The sequence below is a fragment of the Pygoscelis adeliae genome, unplaced genomic scaffold (assembly GCF_000699105.1).
Source record: "Pygoscelis adeliae isolate BGI_AS28 unplaced genomic scaffold, ASM69910v1 Scaffold21, whole genome shotgun sequence".
Lineage (NCBI taxonomy): Eukaryota > Metazoa > Chordata > Aves > Sphenisciformes > Spheniscidae > Pygoscelis > Pygoscelis adeliae.
The window spans coordinates 8,825,162-8,846,374 of NW_008824243.1; the positions used below are offsets into that span (position 1 = coordinate 8,825,162).

General features: G+C 47.5%; 1 protein-coding gene across 1 annotated transcript in view; it reads right to left on the minus strand.

Moving 5' to 3' along the window:
* The window catches only part of SLCO3A1 (solute carrier organic anion transporter family, member 3A1), a 182,406-nt gene that overhangs the window by 5,340 nt on the left and 155,853 nt on the right, over positions 1-21,213 (minus strand). Inside the window, exons 7-11 of the mRNA XM_009335230.1 lie at positions 19,622-19,885; positions 11,115-11,279; positions 8,937-9,135; positions 7,895-8,033; positions 3,282-3,457 (exon numbers count right to left, since the gene is read on the minus strand). Of these exons, the coding sequence (XP_009333505.1) occupies positions 3,282-3,457; positions 7,895-8,033; positions 8,937-9,135; positions 11,115-11,279; positions 19,622-19,885 (943 nt within the window). The remainder of the gene's footprint in view (positions 1-3,281; positions 3,458-7,894; positions 8,034-8,936; positions 9,136-11,114; positions 11,280-19,621; positions 19,886-21,213) is intronic.

Sequence of the window (21,213 nt, forward strand, 5' to 3'; positions counted from 1 at the left end):
TCGATTCTTGTTGTTCTGCTTTGATTAACACACCCCGTGGCCATTCTGTGCTGTCAGCCAGGATGCCACCACCACCTCTTCAAAAAGTCATTAATGGGTTTTTTCTTCTCCCTTTGCCTGAACTGCCTACAGCCCCAAAAGTAATTGCATCGGTGATAGGTTCAGGAATTTAGCTAAATCATTAATAACAACAGCTAATCTTGTCGGATGGGGAAAAATGAAATTCCCATCCCAGTAAATCATCATTTACAAGCTCCCCATCATGCTTTCAAGGCTCCAGATGTTGAGAATTGGAGGGAGAGAAAACTTTTTGTTCTGAAACTTCCCAGACTACTCAGAACAAGAGAGAGAAGGGAGCATGATGGACCAAAAGGTTCAGTCAGCCTGTTAAATCAAGCCTCCCAGTGAGGAAGTGCTCAGGAAGACTAGTTTTCATGGGTGTGAGTTTAGCATGCAAATTTTTTTTTATGCTGGGAAGACAACATTTGCACTGCCTTTTGCTACGAACACAACCCACTCTATCGCATTAGTGTTATCCTTCAAAGGTGCTTTAAAAAATAATTCATGGCTTTCTAATTCGCTTAGCTCAAGGTTGCTACTGGCTAAAGCCATCCTCTTGGGGTAGGCTCAGAATTTCAGAAATCATTAATTTGGTCTTAAGTCTTATAATAGCATTTTATTTCCCACCGTATATAGAGGCTGGGAAAGCAGGACAGTGATCCCCATATGAATAGATTCATCACACAGGGGAACTTTAAAGGCCTCAGCTGTCTCTTCCATTAGCTCCTTAGAGAGGTCTGCAGGCAGCACTGCTGGTGGCATCCATGGTGGCAGTGGTGGTCCTCGGTATAAATACATTGGAGGGGCATCAGACAATACTGATAAAAAAGCCAGAAACAGCAATAGTTTTTAAGTTAAGAGAAGACCATTCTGATCACCTGTCCTCATCTCACACATTACACAGGCCACGTAACACCATACCACGACTCCTGCAATGAAGCCTGTGACCTCTGGATGAATTTCAGCGGAGTTTTCAGGCAGACCCCCAGGCTCAATATAAAGCCTTTATGCCATGAAGTATCTACCCTTGGAAAAATGTTCCAGTGGTTAATGGCTTGGCTCAAATAGGATTCTACAGCTGGGTGGGAAATGAAGGAAACAGGAGTATTAAAGTTTATTTTATGGAAAAAAACAGATTATCGTGTGAAATATTCACAGCGGGTTTTTAATCAGTGATGATGTCCACTTTTTTGTATTTAAGACGAAAGTCAATCCCCATACCTTAGGGTGGAGTAAAAGTTGCCACCTGGAGACATCTCCTTTTCTCACTGACTACAGCAGTGAACACATGACTTGCCTAGACAAGACATTTAATTTGCAGACACTGAAGGAAGATCCCCTTTGGATGCTGGATGAGCAACACCAGAAGGCCTGGGGGGGTGGGTGGGGGAGTCAAATCTATTCTTATCTTTATTCCCTTCTGCAATCAGTTCCAGCTGAGTGGCCACCTCAGACACATGCCAGGGTGCACAAAAGCTACCAGTCCCAGTCTAACTCTTGCTGGCCCAGTGAGGGGAGTCAATGCCACTTGTCACTGCCAGGGACACCAGGGACACACTCACAGGCCAAAACTTTCTTTTAGCAAGGCTTTATCCAAGACAGCGGTTGCAAGAGAGCATGAGGTGGTATACGGCGAACAGCTCTTCCCCGTACATTTTAGAAGCTATCTGATTCTGAGGGGAGTGTAGTTACTAATTTGGATGTGTGAATTGTTTATTTCCTACAGCTGTGAGCTGAATATTTTTAATATTCCCTCAGCTTTTCTTATTCCCTTGTATTCTTCTTCCTGGCTGATGACTGGCTTATCTCATTTGAAGTTGACACTACGACATCTCCATTCAGGATCCTACAGGTGCTGGCAGCTCCCTTGAACAAAGAACTCTTCAAACTTCAGATTACTTTTGCCACAATATTTATCATCAGAAATTTGATTTCCCTTTAGCTACTGTGGATGCAAAGAGAGAAACGAACTAGTAGGTGGAATATCTCATTTTGTACCCTGCAGGGAGACATGCCCTCACAGAGCTGTTCTGTCCAAGATCCACTCAAGAGTGTGTTTCTAATACAGACCTTATTGATTGAATTTTATTGGAATTTTCCAGGCAGCAGAATGGATCTGCTATTTATGCCTCTGGTTATTATTCTCAGTAAGTGACAGCCTGGACAGATAAGTAATTCTGGATAAACGTGGGCTTAGATATATACGTATATCATAAGGTGAAGTGTTCCATGTGTCTGGAAATAACACAAGGTCAGTTATTTGAATAAGCCACTGTTGCCCACCTATTCATATTGGCTCAACTCAGAGACGTCCTTCAGACTTTCAAGTTCCTTCTGTTCTTGGACTTGGTCCAGGGTGAGAGAAGTTAAACTCTAGCCGGGGGAGTATTGACGAAAGCTAGTCTTTGCCGCAGCCTTTCATTCTTCCATGGTTTCTATGATCTCCAGGCCATTTCTAAAGGTTTCCTACTAAGCCATTATGGGCTGAGAACATGGGGCTGCAATTCTGCCCCTTTCCTGACGCAGCTGTAACATCCTCACTACCTGGACTGGAAACTGCACTTCTGTATTTCCCTTCCCATGCTAATCCCACCTTTGGTAAGAATAAGCCTGCCACCTTTCTTTGCAGCATCCCTGCAGGGATCGTCTCTGTTTGCAAGCCCAGTCCCTCCTCACTCCCATTTTACCAAAGCTGTACTCGAGCAATTCCTGTGTTCTCTCTAGCAGGCCAGTACTGTAGGCACTGAACTCGGTGGGGCCACGCCACAGAAGAACCAAGTGCTACCAAGTGAAATAATGGCTTAGAGAGAAAATGGTTTAAAATTAACACTTGAAACAATGGGGCTGAAATTCAGGCGGGACTGCTCAGGCTTTCACATCCCCAATGCCTGCGTGCATGTTAAGGCAGTAACGTACGAGTAAGCCTGTGCCCACAGCTCCTCATCTGCTGAGGAGGTTCAAAATCTTTTGAAAATACAGGCAGCTCTTTCAAGGTGTCTCCACCAGGGAGTGCTTAGTCAAAGGAGGATTTTCTCATGGCTTGAGTGGAGGTTCAGTCTGAAGTCATGGATCTGGGGACAGTCAGTGCAGCCTAAAAGGTAGAGGCCAGGACCCTCGGCTCCCTGCAGCTCCCAGCAGTACCCCACGGTCCCCCCAGCCCTGCTCCCACCCCAAGAGCAGCCCCCAGTGAGCTCATGGGTTCCTCCCAGCAGCGGTCCTACCTGATGAGTATGATGACTGACGGCGTCTGCGCCATGGCTCCGATCATGCTGCAAACGCACATCACGCAGAGGAATGTCAAGAAGGCCTCTTCGCAGCCGGGACTGGGGCATTTGCCGGGAACGACGGTGGCATTTTCGGCAGGAACCGAGGTGAGGCACGAACAGCCACTGAGGTTCTGCAGAGGAGCACAGGGGTTCAGGAGAAGGGAGAGCTGCGGTCCCCACCGCCTGCCCTCTGTAACGAGGGCTTGCCAACAGCAACTCTGAATCCTCTAATGGTCAATTAAGTAACTCCTAAGTGCTTATTTGAGGGGGGTTTGGAAAGAATTTCAGAAGTGTGTCAGCTCTGATACATGCTACCAGCAAGGGAAAGCCGTCCCTTGGCTTGTTTCTTTTCTTCTGCTCCTTTCAAGTCTCTCCCATAAATGTCACTGCGACAAAATTATTACCGAGTTATACCCCTTTGGAGGAGAATAAAGAAACGATCTGTGTCCCTGCGACAAAGAAGATCCCCAAATTATGGTTCTAATTACTTCCTTATTTACCTCCCTCCTCTTGGCTGTTGCAATTAAACTGAAGTACATTAAAAGCAGGTATATCTGCAGCCCTGTTCCTGGCTGTGGGTTCGGTGCCTGCTTCCAGCACCCTGAATCCTGGGAAGAAGCCACCAACAATGAGTGCTGCGGCTCACCAAGTGCTGAACTATCACAGCTTGGCAGCACAGACATGGACTCAAGTGCACTACAGGGCTAATAAATGACATCTGGTTCAGAGGGATTTGTATTGAGCTAAAAGCTGAAGTCAGGCGAGATAAACTTTATCAATATGTGATCAGAAGGAGGGCGAAATGACTGCATTTCTTCTTTGATCTCTCCAGCAAGTGCAGGATGTGAAAAGAAGCTTTGTTTGCCAGTCACAGATTTAGGGATTTTTTTTTTCTTATTTTCCAACTCACCCTCCTGAATTTCTGAGTGGGGGATGTCGGTGCAATTAAGGCACACAATAATACCAAGAAATCCCTTAATGAATACAGAATTAAATGATCATAAATGATTCATGGCTTGTCTTTATCAGCCTGCTGGGTTTGCAGGTCACATGTTTGTAAGAGGAGTAACGCCATAAAATAAAACATATTGAAAAACAGCTATATCTCCTCCCCTTACCCTCTACTATGTTCAAGCAGTAATTCCTTTGCTTTTCCGCTGGGGTCCCCTTAGGACCATACAAAAGCACACTTTCTGGTTCACTGACTCCAAAGATAAGGATCCGCGGGGATACTACTCCAGCCTTTCTGACACCAACCTCTTTTTTCTGCATAGGAGTCAAATGATTTTCTTCCAAGTAAGTGCACAGAGGGCAAGAGAGACCGCAGTGCAGAACTCCAGGAGAGCTGAAGTAGACATGCAGGTGCCCTTCTGACTGGCAAGCAATAATTAACATAACAAATTCCTGTGCTGTGAGTTAGAAGCTGCCACCTGAAGGCTTAGAGATGGTGACAATTAGCACCACTGCAGTGGTGTTTACACAGAGACAACAGGAATTTGTAGTTCCTGGCTCTTACTGCAGTGCACTGCTAGCAACCAGCCTGGACACAGCCCTGTGGATTAAAACCCATCTAAGTCCAGGAAAGTACATACCTGCACTGAAATATCCTGGGACAAAATTCCCATCACGGCAAACAGGCAGAACTGGCAGTGTATGTCCCAGGGGCTCTCACCAATGGAGAGAAAGTACCTGTTTCTGGGAATGGTGAGGCAGATTCTCCTCCCATTGGCGTGATTTTATACCTGGTGAACAAACCACGAGGCAGGACCCCACTTCCATTGCCTGAAACTTTGCCCCTCAATCAGCTTTTTCGACCATTTTGCACCAAGGTGCTAGCCCAAAGTAGCATGAGTAGTTTGTACCAACTACATCTGCTTGCTTAGTGCTGCACCTCATCCTTACCTGAGAGATCTTTGATCTTTTATTACTGACACGCTATACAACTCACAGACATCAAACAAGGAAACATCAAAGATGGAGTTTTACCTTGGTCCTGTAGTGAGGCAACTTTTTGCTACCCATGCCAAATTGCTATAGATTCCCTTGTCTGCAACTCCACTGCATTAAGCACTCATTATCACAGCCTTCCACTGCCCAGCAGTTTGCACACCCAGATTTTCTGTGTGCATGTGAAGCTGCACAGATGCAGAGTTTGCAGCTTTAACAGCATCCTGAGTTTGGGGTAATTATCTATGCAAATTACCCATGGTTTTAGTTACTCGTTTTTTTAAACGCTGGCTCTGACAGGGAAGGGACAGGCTGGTACTTCAGTGCAAAGCTGTGAGATGCCAGCACGGTAATGCCAGGCTGGAATTCACGCGTCTCCAGCCAAAAGGGGACACTGAGAGAAGCAATGGCATCGAACAAACAAGATGCATGGTCAACGGCTTTGTACGCAAGGGTCACTCCCAGGAACGGCTTGAAAGAGAAATTACTGAGGGTGCCAGATCTCTGCCTATCAGCACCAATACTCCTACGGCTTTTTGGATAGGTGCACCTCTGCAACCAGCTCAGTAAGAGAGAAGAAACGAAAAAGAAACAACTGAGCTACTCATTGCTTTTAGAAATTGTTCACAGAGGAAAAGCGGAGAGAGGCAGTCAGAAACGTCCAATGCAGTAAAGTTAAATAAAGCATTCAGAGAATTTTATGTCCCAGAAAAAGCAACCCTTGGCTCATCACAAGCATATAACATTCACAAGACCCTCTAGACAGGTCATTACCTGGATTATGGGTTTAAAACCTGGTTTGGCAATTTGGCTTTGGCTCAGGGCCATTGCATGGCCAAACTGGTCCATAATTCTTGATAATGCCCTTTCCAGAGGATGCTATTGCTTCACTAATTTGTGTTCAAAATGTTACTGCAAAAAAACCCACAAAACAAAGCAATGAAAAGAACCCGAAGATGATGATGAAAAGGCAAAATAAGAAATAATGAGTAAGAGAGAGGGTGAGGGAGAGCGAGGTTTTTGCTCAGAGGTATGCTCTTGCATGAGGTCAGGCAGCTGCAAACTGAAGGGGCAGAGCTGAATTTTCATTACTGTGCTCCTTCCAGAGGAGCCAGAGCTTTGCCCTGAACCACACAGCGAGGAGGTCATTCCCGCACTCCAGCCGTGGACCACGCCAGCTGCATTCTTGCTAAGGGCTCGGTGAACTGGCAAGACACTATTCTGTATGCCCTGTACAAGCTGGCTTGTTAAAATAATCGTGTTGCCCCCCTAGGTGTTGACTTGTCTCTTATTGGGAGGAGGAGGAGGAAGAGGGCAGGAGGTAACACCTTCACATGTGCCACACACTCATGGAGTCCCTTGTGGGGTTGCTGAAAGCACCTTGCAACTGTGGTATTTCAAAGGGATGCCTGCATCTCTGAGGCTGGAGTGGGAACTAAGGAGAGAAGAGGACAAGCTCCCAGGTCATCTGGGCTGTGAGGCTGCACTTGCTAGCAGCGAGCTTGCACCTCTGCTCGCCGGCACTTGCAGGCAGTTTGTCTCCTTAGGGCAGGAAGGGAGGTTTGATGTCTCCCCAAAAAGTAAGGATGAAACCATAGAATCATAGAATCACAGAATCATGTCGCTAAATGGGATATCCATGGAGGGATAATTGCATGTGGTGAGCACTGATGTCCCTGCAGCCGTGAATGGTCACTGTGACGAGGCTGACCTCCCGTGAGCTCCACACAAGCAGTGTGGCAGCAGTCGCCATGCCTGGCACGGCCCTGGGCAGGGAGCAAGGACTGCAGGAACCCCACCAGTTCCCACCCATTGGAGCAGCAGGCACTCATTTTCAGCATAACCCAGAAGATATTAGCATTTCAGCAGCAAAAAATGGAAAAGCAGGCTTTTAAGATATTGTTAAAAATTCCCCACATCATCTTTGCACAGAGATGGTTTGGTCTTCAAGAGTTTTCTAAAGGAAATAAACTCTTAGATATGGAGAACTGAAAAATGCCGAATGTCTTTGGATGGACTCTCTGCTCCCTTGACAACTGCTCTTGCTGCTGCCTCAGAGCAAAGCAGAGAGAAGCAAGAGGAGTAGAAGGAAAGCTTAAACAAGGGTGAATAAAACCAGGATCTAGTCATATGCGTCTAGGAACCAGACTCGAGAAAAGAGCAAGAGGAAAAAGAATAAAAGGATTGGGCAGGGTGAACACGGGCAGGTGGAGGAGCAGGGAGATGGGGAGCTGCAGGGGAAAAGAGAAGCTGGTCCCACAGCCCAGGCTAGCGAGCTCTCGTGGAGGATCTGGGTTCTGCCAGCAGACAACCGTGCAGATCTCCTCTCGTGTTCCTCTGCTTCCATGCCGAGGAGAAAGACCAGAGGAGTATGACGATGGGAAATACCATCCCCCTCTGCGTGTGACCCTGGCGGACTGCTGCCAGAGTCAGCAGGCATTTATGCAGTAGAGTGAAAAACGACAGCGGCTCAGGCCCATCTGAGGTATGAGGTTAGCTTTTGGGGGTGTAACCACTGCTGGCTGTCAATGAGCTACTCTACCAGATACACACTAACCTCACACACTCGCACTCACAGAATCGTTCCTACAGGCAAGAGGTCCCAAGGAAAGCCCACTCACCGTGCTGCTGCAGCCAGCAAAGCAGGCAGATAAGTATGTGACCCCATCTGCCCCACAGACTGGAGTGAAGGAATCAGTTTGGCATTCACAGTTGTTATTGCAGGGGGAATATGGGTCCAGAGATGAGGTTGGAGTTGAGCTGTAAGAGAAACAGAAAGAGAAATTACATCAGCCATGAGTGTAATGATATCAGCCAGCTTTTCCAATCGGTGCCACACCAAGATGGCTTTGAAGGAGGGTAGTTAAGGCAAACAAATTACAAAAAGCAGTGAGCAGGCTAGCCGGGTCCCAGCTTTAAGAAATCCAGGCTACCGCCCCTCCTTGGGGACAGAAATGCCATGGCCACTATCCCTCTGCAACAGGGAATCTAATGCGAGGCTTGGGCTGCCCTGTTACCCCAACAAGAAGCCCCAAGAAACCCAAAGAGATGCTGCGGAGATTGCTCTGTATTTTCCTAGAACAGTAACCGTGAGGAGCTGAGAGCCTGAAGAGTCATCTTCTGAAGAGTCGCCACTGCATCCTGAGGAGCACCAGAGAAGAAAATACAGAATAACTCTCTCCAAGTCCTGTGAATGCTACAGGGCACCATGTGCCTCATTTCTCCCATCAAAATGGGCCTGGAGGCACGCATACTCTCTCCTCACCAGAACTGAATTTCCAGGCATCTAAAACCTGGTTCTACAAATTCCCCTCAGGCACTTAAATAAATGTACAAAGCAGTGCATGTCCCTCGCTGCCAGGAGAAACCAGACAGTGCGGTGGACCCAACGCTACATAAGTGGCCATGGGTGCAGAATCAGGTCTGGCATCTTTCAATTCACTTTGAACGATTTTAGTAAAACTCCGTTGTCAGCTACAGGTACTCAACTCTCACAGCAGTGAGTGGCATGAAAGACTCCCAAAGTAAGAGCCCTATACGACATTGCCTTCTATATGCTTGCTCTATATGGTTGTCTAAGGGCCAGCACTGCCTGAAGGCTGCCCGTCAAGGACAATAACATGGTATTTATGTTGGTAAGGCTGAAATTCTCTGAGGACTCACTTGTTTCCATAGGGAACAGTAACCCCTGCCACAGGTCCTGTGTCGCATCCCAGGAACAGGAAAGACACGTAGCAAGCTGTGGACACCAGGTTCACCAGCATGGCCATCCTGATGGCTCCCAGAGCAGACAGGCTGAGCTTCTTCACCAAGAGGCCACCGAGGAATATGCCCAGACATGCACATGGGATTGCTGTCATCCCTGCAAGAAGAAAAATCAGTTAGTAACAAGTGTGAGTGAGGCTCAGCGAACCACACTATTACAGCTTTTTACTTTCCAGCAGAGAGATCTGTGTGCTATTATGGGGAAACCTTGTGATGACCAACTGCTGGAGTAGCACCAAGCTAGGGTTGCCCAAAAGGAGAGGAATGGACACAAATGGGTAAGCTGCCTTGCACAGAGAAACCAGGATCTTCTTCCAGTTCTCATCCATACTGGAGGGAGATGCCAAAATTGCTGAGACTGGTCCACCCTAACCTAAGCAGCAGCATCCCTAATGCTTCCTGCAACAGTTGGCAGACAAAGTCAAGAATTTTCCAAGGTGTCTAGAGGCTTTGGATGAGCCCTGCTTGGTATACTTCACAGCAGTCTGAAATTCAGAGATGAGGCAATAGTCGCATTTGAAAATATGAAGTCTCCCGTATAGAATCTTCTTAAACTGAGATGCAAAATCACTGCCAGAAGTGACTCACTTTCCAGGCACAGAAAGGCATTATCACACTACACTTGTCTGGGTTGACTTTTATCCCTTTGCTGCCAGTCATACTCCAAACCCTACTCACCTGCGCTAAGCTGAGAAGTGCATCCAAATCCTGGCATTTCTGGATTGCCACAAATGCCACCTGTGAAATCTGGCAGCAACTTTGTTTAAATTAAACAAGTTGTGGGGGGACCGTGGAAGTACCAAAGTCTCCTTTCCCACTGCTCGGTCACAGGCAGGATGTTGCTCTGGCTCACGGGTGATTCCCTTTTTGCTGACCATCCAGCTGTACTCACACGCTGACTGGCCAGGCATCCCCCACCAAACAGCGTAGTGGTTTTCCTTCTCCCAGTGGGTCAACAAGGAAGTTGCTTTCCTTTGCCAAGCCTTTAATTTTCAGGAAAGATGGAAGAGCCTAACATCTTTGAGACCTCTGCCCTTCTGTCAAATCCTATTAAAATTCACCAGTGAGTTCCTGTGTTGCTGGGCGAGGCAAGACTGACTGCAGGAGATTGTTTCTTTTGGAAAACCAGGCCAAAACCAGAAGATACCAACGAGTTCAATGGGAAAATAAATAACTGTCAGGAGAGCAGCTTGCAAGCTCCTTATTTTGATATTAAGATCCACCCATTTCATGATGTCCCAGTTTTCGACAGATCATTGCCAGCTGCCCATCTGGCGAGCCGTGGTGGCAGATCATCCAAGATCAACTCACAGATATCTTAATTGGGTGCTGCCGAGAGAATGGCTGTCATAAACAAATCACTGGGCCTGCTTGGGAATGAGCAGCAGGACAAAATAAATGAAGATCCTGCCTGTGCACCAGTGCCCTGACAGGGAATGAACGAACGTTGAGAAATATATATGGGAAACCATGGCAGCATAGCATGGTCAGAGAGAAGGGGCATCTGAAAGACAACCAAGCTGCACGTGCTCGGCTGTTTGAACTGCTGATTGCAATCCTGTCATTTCCGATCCAAGGGGAAAGGAGGGACTAGCAGGAGAAACTAGGCTTCCTAACCCAAATGGAGATGGCCTGGAGAACTCTGGGATACCTGAGCCATGAGACAAGCAGTTCGATGGGCAGCCATGTCACTCGGCGAGCAACTGCAGTCTTGGGCAACCAAATGGCTCAGTTTGGTTGGGATTTCTGCTGTACTTCAGGGCCATCACAGACTTTCATACCCTGGCTGCATCATACCACTTCTCACACAATGGGCTCGGTGATAGGGGAAGTGATTGCAGCGGGCTGCAGTGGCGAGCGCAGTCGAGGAGGAAGGATGCTGGAGGTCTGCTCTGGGCTCTGCAGCCAAGGCACAGCTGGAGCCCAGCCCTCCCACTCACGGACACATTTCTAGGTGTTGGGCAAGTCACTTTTTGGGCAGCCTAACCAGTAAGCCTGGTTGTGGTTATCAGCCATGCTGAACACTTTTAAATGCCTTTGGACACCGGAGATTTGGTGGCCCCTGTGGCTACTCACCCAGGAGCTGGTTGGCAGATGAGGTCGTGAGGTTGAACTGCTGCTCCAGGTACTTTCCCAGGAAGGCGGCGAAGCCGGCCACCACTGCAATCTCCATGCAGGCCGCCAGGATGATACAGGTGAAGACGGGATTGGAGAGCAAGTGCTTAGTTACTTTGGGTATCACTAGAAGAGAGGAAAAAGGGAGAGGTGTGTTTGTGTAGGCTCTATTCGAGGTGCTGGAGGTGCCTTGCTGCTCTCCTGAAGGACAAACTCACTTCAAATCAGGAATAATTTTCTAATCTGCACAGACAAGCTGGTTGAAATGTGGCAACACCAGAACAAAGTGAAACACCAGAACAGTGTCATCTAAAGATTCAGATACCAGGAGGGTGCAAAAAGAAGTCACCTGTCGTTATGTTTATATCTTACAGATGATTTTGAAATTCTGAAGGATCAGTGTTTTCCAATATTGCTTTTGTTTCCCCCATAGGGAGGTCAATCAAAACCTCGCATTCCCTTTCTCCTTCTCCTTTTCCTACTTGCTCCCCATGAACAACGCTGAGCCAGCCGATGGGTGCCATAACGCTGAGCCAGCCGATGGGTGTCATGGGTACTGTACTCAGCACCACACAAATTCTTGCAAGCTTTCAGACACAAGCTAACCCAGCTCACACTTGGCCTTTCCTTCTCCTGCCATCTAGATTTGCTTCATTTTCTTATTACCACATAACACTGGCTCGCTTGCTGAGGAACACCTTCATGCAGCACATCTGGGTGCAAGCTGAAATTCTCCTGCTTAGCCTGAGGCCACGGCCACCATGGGCATAAGGGACCTCATGGCTGGGACAGGCATGTTAGTCTGCACGTTCCCATAAACCAGAGCTTCACCAGCCAAGCAACACCTTCCATGCAGACCCTACCAGCCTTGGTGGCTGCAAGGGTGGAAGAGGACACACTGAGCTGTTAGTTGTGTAAGATGCACACACACTTGCTTTAGTTTCATGATCCCTTGCTCCTCCCTCCTGAATCACTCGTGTCCAGAGTCCTCTTTTCTAAGCCCGTCTCTATTTCAGATAATCAAACATGAGTTAACTTACAAAGGGAAATCTGGCTAATGAATCAGATAGCACATTTTCTACTTCAGCGAACATTTTAATTATTGCCGAGATAACACAGCTTGAAGAGGAGAGCATCCCAGTACAGAAGAGAACCTTGCTTTGTCTCAATACCTGATGACTAATTTCTCCCTGAATTAAATGTGAAAATCATTAAGTTTGAAAATTACCTCACTGAAGTGTAGTGAAGCCTCAATGGACCCCTATTTGCATTTTGAAAATCCATCCCCCACATCCCCTGTGGTGTACCAGGGTCTGGCAGATGACAGATTTCTCTGGTGTTGGCTTCTGTTTTCCCTTAGGACTTCTTCTGGTGCAAAATCTAATTGCACTGGCCTCAGCAAGTGAATGCACAGCTCTTTGTCAAGGCTCTGCTTGGGTGCCCTTCGTTGGTTCTTTGCGGGAGGTCGGGGGGGGGACACAACGGGAAGGGTTATAATTAGCTTTGATCTAACCTTTTTGGAAGGGTCCACTCCACAGTTTCTGGTCTCTTTATATCACAAATGTGTTTTCATGCTGTATAAAATTCTTACTTCCTGAGGATTTGCTGAACATAATGAAGGTGCGGGAGGCATAGGATTTTTTAGTAGAACCGGGGCGGGGGGAAGAGAAAAAAAAAATACTGGGAGGGAGGGAGGAACAGGGGTGGGGGGATTCAGGTGTGGATAGATCTCAGAAGCCACCTGCTGCCTCCTTCAGTTCCTCGGTGGCCACCTACAGAATTTACCCTTCTTGCCAGGAAAAGGAGGGAAAATGCAAAGGTGGACTTGGCAGCGCTGAGCTTGAAAAGCCATATTTAAGGTATTAATGCCTGTTGTGCCTCTGGAGTTCAGTTTGTTCGAGATTAATGGATTCCTCAAGATGTAGCTTTGTGCCAATTCAAATGCAAAGATACAAAGACCTCTAACTTCATCCACCAAATAATAACAATGACAGCCTGTTTTTTGCAGGAGGGAGTTAGAGATCATGGACATTTATTTCTGAAGTTGGCCAGGCTGCTGCCCAACCATCATGCATTACCAAGGTCAAAATCCACCCTTTGTACTTGGGGATGGACAGCAAAAATTTTGCAGAGTTACTGCATCATCTCATAGAAGTGAGGAGGCCCTCATGACTGCCTTGCCTGGCAGTGTTGGGCTACGAGTCCCATCACTTCATCATTGCTCCTCCTCCCTGTGTGTCCGGGAGTGAGTTTTCTGGGACAGATCCTGTCCCTCCACTGCATGTTTGACCACCATCTACTGCAACAGGGCTCTGTCCCAGCTGGAGGGTATAACACAAAACCCAGTGCAAAGAGTGCAGAGGCAACACAGGCCAATGCCTGGCAGCCTACACCATCTCCTCAGCCAGGGCCAGCTCGTTCCCTTTCATTTTCTAAGGGAAATGACAGGAGGCTCCCCATAGAAATGAATATCCTTTCATCTTGCTACTGCCACCTGTTAAGATGAATCATTTGACACCTGCTGCTGCCTTATCTGTCTCAGTTCTTGGGGTGAAATACCTCTGGGAACAAGATTAAAAGTCAGCAGTGAAGTTTAAAAATCTCTCAATAGACCGGAGTGACATGCTTTCAGCTGCCTGGCATATGGTGCTGGGTATGAAGGGGGAATGGAAAATGTCTGATGGGGGACAGTAAAGCCCTGGCAAACACAGCAGCTAAGCATGGTGCTTCTTCACTGGAGCCGATCCCAGCAAAAGTCATGATAAATGTTACCCTGCATCTTGTTGGCCCAAAGGTTAGCTGAACACTTTGTAGCAGCACTTTGGAGCTATAAATCTGAGGTTGAAACCCATTCGCCAAATGGGAAAAGAGAAAAGTCTTTTGGATTCAAAAGTCTCAAAAATCTACTTGGAGAACCCATGAGCTGTATCAGACACGGCACAGGAAGACTCACCCTCCCACACTCAGAAGGTCCTGCTCATTTAACATCCTTATCCCAATGCATCCAATACGCTACAGAAACGATGGCAGAAAAGTGATTCTCATTGCTGTGGCAAGATACAGTGAGAAGAACATGAAACCTCTGCCTGTCTTCACTGCTGAAGTACTTAAAACCCAACTCTTCAGACCATCCATGCGCAGCATTGGTCATAGAATCATCCATAGGTTGGAAGGGGCCCAGGAGGATGTCCCAAAGCTCTCCAACACCCCTGCCAATCCCTCGACTTCCCACCTTTTAACACCCCAAGCAACGTCTGTGCCAAGGCATCAAGCATCCTCCCTGTCTCCTGCTGTGGGGTCAGCTGTGGGTGACAGGCCACGGGCTTGACAAGCAAACACACTTATGTACACCAAGTAGCTTTGATTTGTCACTAAACGTTGGGGAGTACCGGGGATAATTGGCAACCTCATTACATGAGGTTTAACTACTCTCCAGAAATGACAAACTATAATCATCACGTTGGTGCTTGAAATGAATTGTTTGGAACATTGCAATCACCAAGGCCCCTTTTTCCAGCTGGAGCACCCTACAGAGACATGTTTTCAATTTGCAGTAAAGATGAGGAACACAGAAAGCAAAGTAATAAATTAGAGGGAGGTTTACAGCCCAGTCCACCTAGGACAGTGCGGTGAGGGAAAGGCGAAATGTAACGTTGAGCCAAAATACTACTTTCTAATAACAACGCAGGCAGCAAGCCTCAGATCTGAATAGGAAACAAAAGGCAAAATCTCCACCTGGCTTGAGGAATAAGGGGTGAAGAAAATAGTGCAAGCAGCAGGAAGAAAATACCTCCTGGAAAGAGGCAGCTCCTATAAAAGAGAAGATGGAGTAAGGCAAGAGGTGCTGAAGATCTCTCAGGTGAGTTTAATATGCCAAAGCCCACGTGGCCTTGGCAAAATTAGTATCACAAAGGATATGCAGGAAAAGGATGACACCTATGTCAAAGAGGCTTCTTACAAGCTTGAAGCAACTGTAACGTTCTCATGCATGGAAAGCAGTTCCTTCTAGTCTATCATCTTGCCTCCAGCAACCACCTTTGCTTGACTTCAGAGGGGGACATAAACCTCCCTCACCCGCATCATGGAGGTCATGGCAAGGCACAGTTATCTTTTTGGAGACAGGCACGCTCTGCCTGACCTCAGCTGCTGCTCAGCTTCTGCCCCGAAGTGTGCAGGCTGAAGGCCTTTCTGAATTAATTAAAGCTTCTGATAACAAGGATGCTGGCTTTGAAACAGCCAAAAAGAACCTGCCAACAAAGCACGCACCCTCATGATATCCAAGCCAAAGAAAACTCGGAGACTGACAGGACCTGATGTGGGGCCTTTTATGACCAGCCGCCATCCCCTTACCTAAGATTAGGATTTCTCAGCAAGCCTTTTAGATGTTGGTAGGGAGCCAAGACCCAAATCCAAAAAGGCATTAAGGTCTTGGTACCCGTCTAGATCTAGGCCAAAGACTCACTGCTCTGGCTGTGAATGAAGGTACAGATGGAGCCCTCTCCAAAAGGTTGTCACTATCACTCATTAGAGTCATGAATTGAAAACTACTCGTGTTAGCCATTAAACCCACTCAATCCTATGAACTCCCACCGAGGACTACAGGCTCTCCATGGCCCGGGACCCCCCTGCACAGCTGGGAGCTTCTGGCCCAGTGCTATGTGTCTGTTGCCAGAGAGCACTTCTGGGGAGAGAAATCCAGGATTCAGAGCAGCTCACTCTCTAGGTATTCAGCAGATTGGTACACAGAGCAGGAAGGAACCGAACAGAAGACAAGACAGCTGTCAGCTGTATATCCCGGCTCTCCTACACTCTTGGAAATGAAGCTGGACAGAAACCAAAATGTTTCCAAATCTAGGGAATTTGCAGTTTTGAAACTCATTTAATTCCACAGTGAGTTTTAATTCCTTGTGAATGAGCTTCTCTCTCCAAACCTGAAGGATTCCACATCAATTTCAATCCTTTCAGGTTTTTAATTTCTCTCACTAGACAGACAGGCAGAATGTAATGAATTTCTGGTTTAAACCATTGCAAAACAAAATACATTTAGAGCAGAATGTTTCAGGGGTGTTAAAAGATATAGCCAAGGAAGCATTTTGAAACCAAGTTTCATCTGCACTGACCGTTGAATTCAGTAGAAGTGACATTTCTGTATGAAAAAAAAATGATTTTAACAAAATATTTCCAAGCACGTCCTGGAGCATGTGGTAGGTTAGAGGCAGCATGTTAACACTGAGTGAGAGGGCAGATGCCGGACAGACACGAGCAGAGGGCACAGGTGTCCTGACACAGCCGAGCATCGTCTCTGGCCCCGAATAGCAGAGAGGTCCCCAAAGGCAGACCAGACGTAGGAAAACAAAGCTGTGCCCCCAGGACAGCAAGGACTGCCTCAGCCTATGCCTGAAATGCTTTCACAGACCATACAGAGAGCGCAGGACTGGCACAGCCCTGCCAGGCTGCCAGCCGAGAGCAAAGAGCAATGGCAGCATTTATCCATCCTCTCCCTGCTATTAATCCTTCACTTCCCTGTGCTCCCAAATGGATTTGCGTTGCTTAACTGAAATACTAATCAGGTAAAGCGGTGCAGCATTCATACGCCAGTTTAGCAATGGTCAGCATCTCCCAGGACTGCCCCAAAGCTTTCTTGCCTGAGCCGCCATGCCCCTGTGCAGAGCTGCCATGGCAGCCACCCGCCGCCTATGCTGCCTTTGATTGCCTCTTCACCTCGTGCCATTCAAAGGCACGGTTTTCGTTTCAAGTTTGAAGCTCCTCTTAAGGATGCTTCTTTTCCCGGCATGAAAATATCCCACAGGAAGAGGTGCCATGGCTTCCCAAAAGCTGGGCCCTCCCTCCTGTTTAGACCTTGATAGAGACGTAAAGGACTTTTCGACACTTTGAGCAGGTTGCTTTTATATTAGTCCTAGCTTTTCTGCGTGCTAAGGCCAGAGAAAGCCAAGGAATCTCACCCAGCCCTGCATCTCACTGTCTTTCAGCAGATCTTGTAGTGTCTCGAGCATCCTCCCACGTGCCAGCCATGCCATGTCGCTAGCTGACAGCCGTGACCCAGCTGGGAGCATGTCTCCAACTGACACCGCCCCGCTTCCTCTCCTGCCACGTCCACTCACTTGCGGCAGTCACCGCAAGGCTTGAAAAAAATAAAATAAACCAAAAAAGAATCAAACCCCTTCAACAGCCAAAAAGGAGACTCAGTTCAGCCTCTAAGGATGCACTGTTGATACACAGTGTGTTCGCATTATCAGTCCAGAGAAACAACTCTTCCTCCCCACGCTGTGCACAAGAGATGGACAATCCACACCTCCATGCAGACATGGACTTACAGCCGGCACACACCTGCCCAGGACCCAGCTGCAGAGACAACACTTGCTAAAAAGGAGTCAGAGTTATGGCCACACAAACCCCAAATGAGCATTTCCACCCCCAGCCCCATGTACAGGTATATCCTCTGCTGTTCAGCCTCACAAATACATGCAAACCCCAAAGCCCATAGTAGGACAGAAGACATGACTATGCATGCACATATATATTTTTAATTTCTGTGTATAATTACCAGTCCTTTTTATCCTAGGAAAAATGCTAAACAGTCTAACTTCCCCCAAAGGAAACTTTATACAATCAACAAATAGATTAAGTATAAAAGGTCCTGCCACACAGGAATGCATAGATATTTTTCAGCTGCTGGCAGAATAATGCATATACACAGCAAGATTCAACCCACCACCTTAAACACTGCTCATCGGAAATGAGCAAGGCACATTCGCCTTCCCTTGTGGTACGTGTCTGAACACCTCCTCCAGGCGGGCACTTTAGCTAACACGACTCTTGACCACGTTCCGACTGTGACAATAGCGGCAAGGGACTTGAGAGGAGATGTCAGCTACCAACACTGCGTTGTCTGTGACAGCCTCAAAGGCATAACTAAAAAGGTCATTCCCTGTCTTATTTGATGTGATGTAAATTGTATTTCAAAGTCCATCTACAGAGAGACTTCTGGAATACTGACTGATCCGAAATGGGGGTTACCTGCAATGAGAAAGCTAACGTGGAAGACTGTGGTGCCTCCTGATGTAATCAATACTTTGAAGCATATGGATGTGGCAGTTCAATTTCTCTACTTCAATGAGCAATAGATGCTCTAGGAACACCCCCATGACCTCCCTGTGTGCAAGAAACTCAGCTTGCTCAGCACCACCCTTAGGCAGAACTGCTGCCCCTCCATGCAGCTGGGACATGCTGTATTCTTTCATTTTTCTATATGAAAACCTGCAAAAATTTCCAGTGCCCATTCCAAAAACTCAGTGGCCAGAAGCAGACGCTCTGACGAGTCCATGACAAAAGCCACAGAATTATCCAGATGGACATACCATGGGAAAAGCCCATTCCTCAAACTTGGGGAAATCCTTGCAAAAAGGATGAAAGGATGAAGAAATTAATTTTACTGACAAATTTTCAAACAATTTATCCCTTTACCTTTCTTTTGAATTTTCTCATCAGGTCAAAATTTCACATCTTTGACCTCCCTTTAATGAACAACCACATCAACTATTCAAGGCATTTTTATATTAAAGAAAACACTTTTTTCCCCAAAGTCTCTTTTTTCTTCCCACCCACACCACATTCAATTCCCAGTTAAGGTAACTGCACGAGGAGTAAGTGATTTTGTCCTCATTTATCAAAATGTATTAGGCAGTAATGAAACCCGCTCTGCCACAGTGACAGAGAGTGGGAAGCAACCACCAGTACTACAGAACCACCCTCTTAGATGAAGGATTTTCCAGTGCAGCCTATAGAAAGGATATCTGCCCAGGCTCTCCCACAAAATGCCGGATCCTTAGCTGACCTTAATTAGAGCGAGGTCCATTTCCATCACTGCAGGACACGACGTGGGATTTTCTACTCTAATTTGCTACAAGCCATGCTCTGCCCTGCCACTTTGCTGCTATTCTGGGCTGGTATTTACCTCTTCCCCATCCCAGTTTAAGAGCTGCGGTGGTGCCCAGCACTCACTGCTTTGTATCTGGGATTGCACTAAGCTGCAGCTCAGATGCCAGGAGCTCCCAATTTCTTTTAACTGCCCTTGCTGGCTTGCTCTCCGTTTCGGGGGACAGAGGGGAGCAGGACAGTAGACTGGAGAGAAGTTCACAAATTGCTTTGGCAACTGTGTTCCCCTTCATTTTTTTATCAACTCTACAGGACTATTGTGCATTTCTGAAGCTTTGTAGTTTAAAAAAAAATCCCAAACCTTTCAAGTGGAACAAAGTCTCTCTTTAAAATGAGGACAATGCCGGAGATAATTAGAGGCTAGGGACTGAAACTTCAGGATACTGAGGGTTTTGGGGGATTTTTTTGGGAGTAGAGGTAGATAGCCCAAATCAGAGACCAATTATAAATCCAACTAGCTGTTAAGCTGTTGCTGACGCTCACAGAAAATGTGACAAGAGCCAGTGCCTCACCTCGGAGCTGCTGGAAGCAGGTCGTGCTGCTCTCCCCGTCCAGCGCGTGCCGCAGGACCCCGTTGCTTGGCTTGGGTCTCTCGTAGTCCCTCTCAGGAAGCATGGCCTGCTCGCTCTCCCCGGTGTGCTCCGGCCGCGGGGGCAAGGACTGCGGGAACCCGAACATCGGCAGGGACGAGAAGAAGAGTAAGGCACCACACAGCAGGAAGCCTCCCCACCATGCACCGATCCACCGAGGGTCGTCCGGGGTTATGTCCAGCTTACCTGTAAGGGCACACACACACACACATCAGTGGCTCGGCTGTGGGGAGGGGAAGACGACAGTGTTAATGATCCTGTAGGCTCAAGATGGTTGTTGGGGGCTTTGTTGGCTGGTGAGGGACTCCCAGACACAAGACGGGGACCCACAGTGCATCCCACACCCATACCGTGTGAGCCACCAGTGCATAATGACCTCCACATCCAAGAGGACCTTAGGACAAGCAACCTATCACCTTGTCTATCTAGATGGTACATCCAGCTTCCGCAACACCCTGTAATCAGAGCTTCTCTCCAGTGTCTTTGGCTCTGCCAGCTCTAGGAAGCTGCCATACACCAGTCAGTGTGCCCCGTGCTGGCACCAAGGTTTTGGACATCACTGTCCCAGCATGTCAAATGTGCACACACAGCTGACATACCCACTGGCACAAAGACCTGCATGGAGAAGAAGCAGGACAGGCAAGGACATTGCATCTCCATCCCAGCTTACCCTTTTTTCCCAGGAGGTCAATGCTCTCCCTGCTTTGAATCCACAGCCCTTTTCAGCAAAGGAGAGATGGGCATTTAGGCTTTATGGGCACCTGTGACTGTGTGGAGGGTGAAACAGTCCTAAATATTGGAAAATAAACCCACCCAACTGCATCAAATGGGCTCAGAAAGGTAGAGTAATCATTAGAAAATGAAGAAAAGCAAAGTAAAAGGCAAGAGTATCCTGTAGGCCATCACTCAGCGGAGATAAGGAAAAAGGCGGCTCTGGAGTCAGTTTGGGGGAATAAAAATAAGCAGCAGGAGAGAAGAAACTGTGTACCTAACAGCCACCTCACTGCCACAGCCACTTGGCAAGCTGGTGGAGGGTGCCCAGCACCAGAGGTGACTCCCAGGGGGGACCCGGGTCTGCATGGTTAGAATAACAAGCTCCTTCTGTTCATCATGTCTGTCTGGTTACCGCCACTCTGAAAAATCTGTCTCAAGTGAGGCAATCAAGTTGTCTCTCCAGCAGAGATGGAAGGAAACTCTTTTCTCCTTAGGGAAAATAACATGTAGCTCTCAAATATATATAAAGTTTGAAAAATAATGTTTTGGAGGGATTGGATTCTTCTGCTGTTATTTCCTCCTGCCTGAAGTGCATTTTTTTCAGGTTCTTGGGAACATAGCTACATGAAGAGCCACATAAACCAAGGTCTTCTTCATATCCCCTTCCAAAAATAGGTCCTGTACGGAGGGCAGCGCAGCAGTGTGCCCTGGCATCCCAACACCTCCTGACCGAAACAGGGAGCAGGACAGGGCTCAACCCTCTGCAGTTCGGTCTCCTTGTGCCGCCCCGAGCTGCAAGG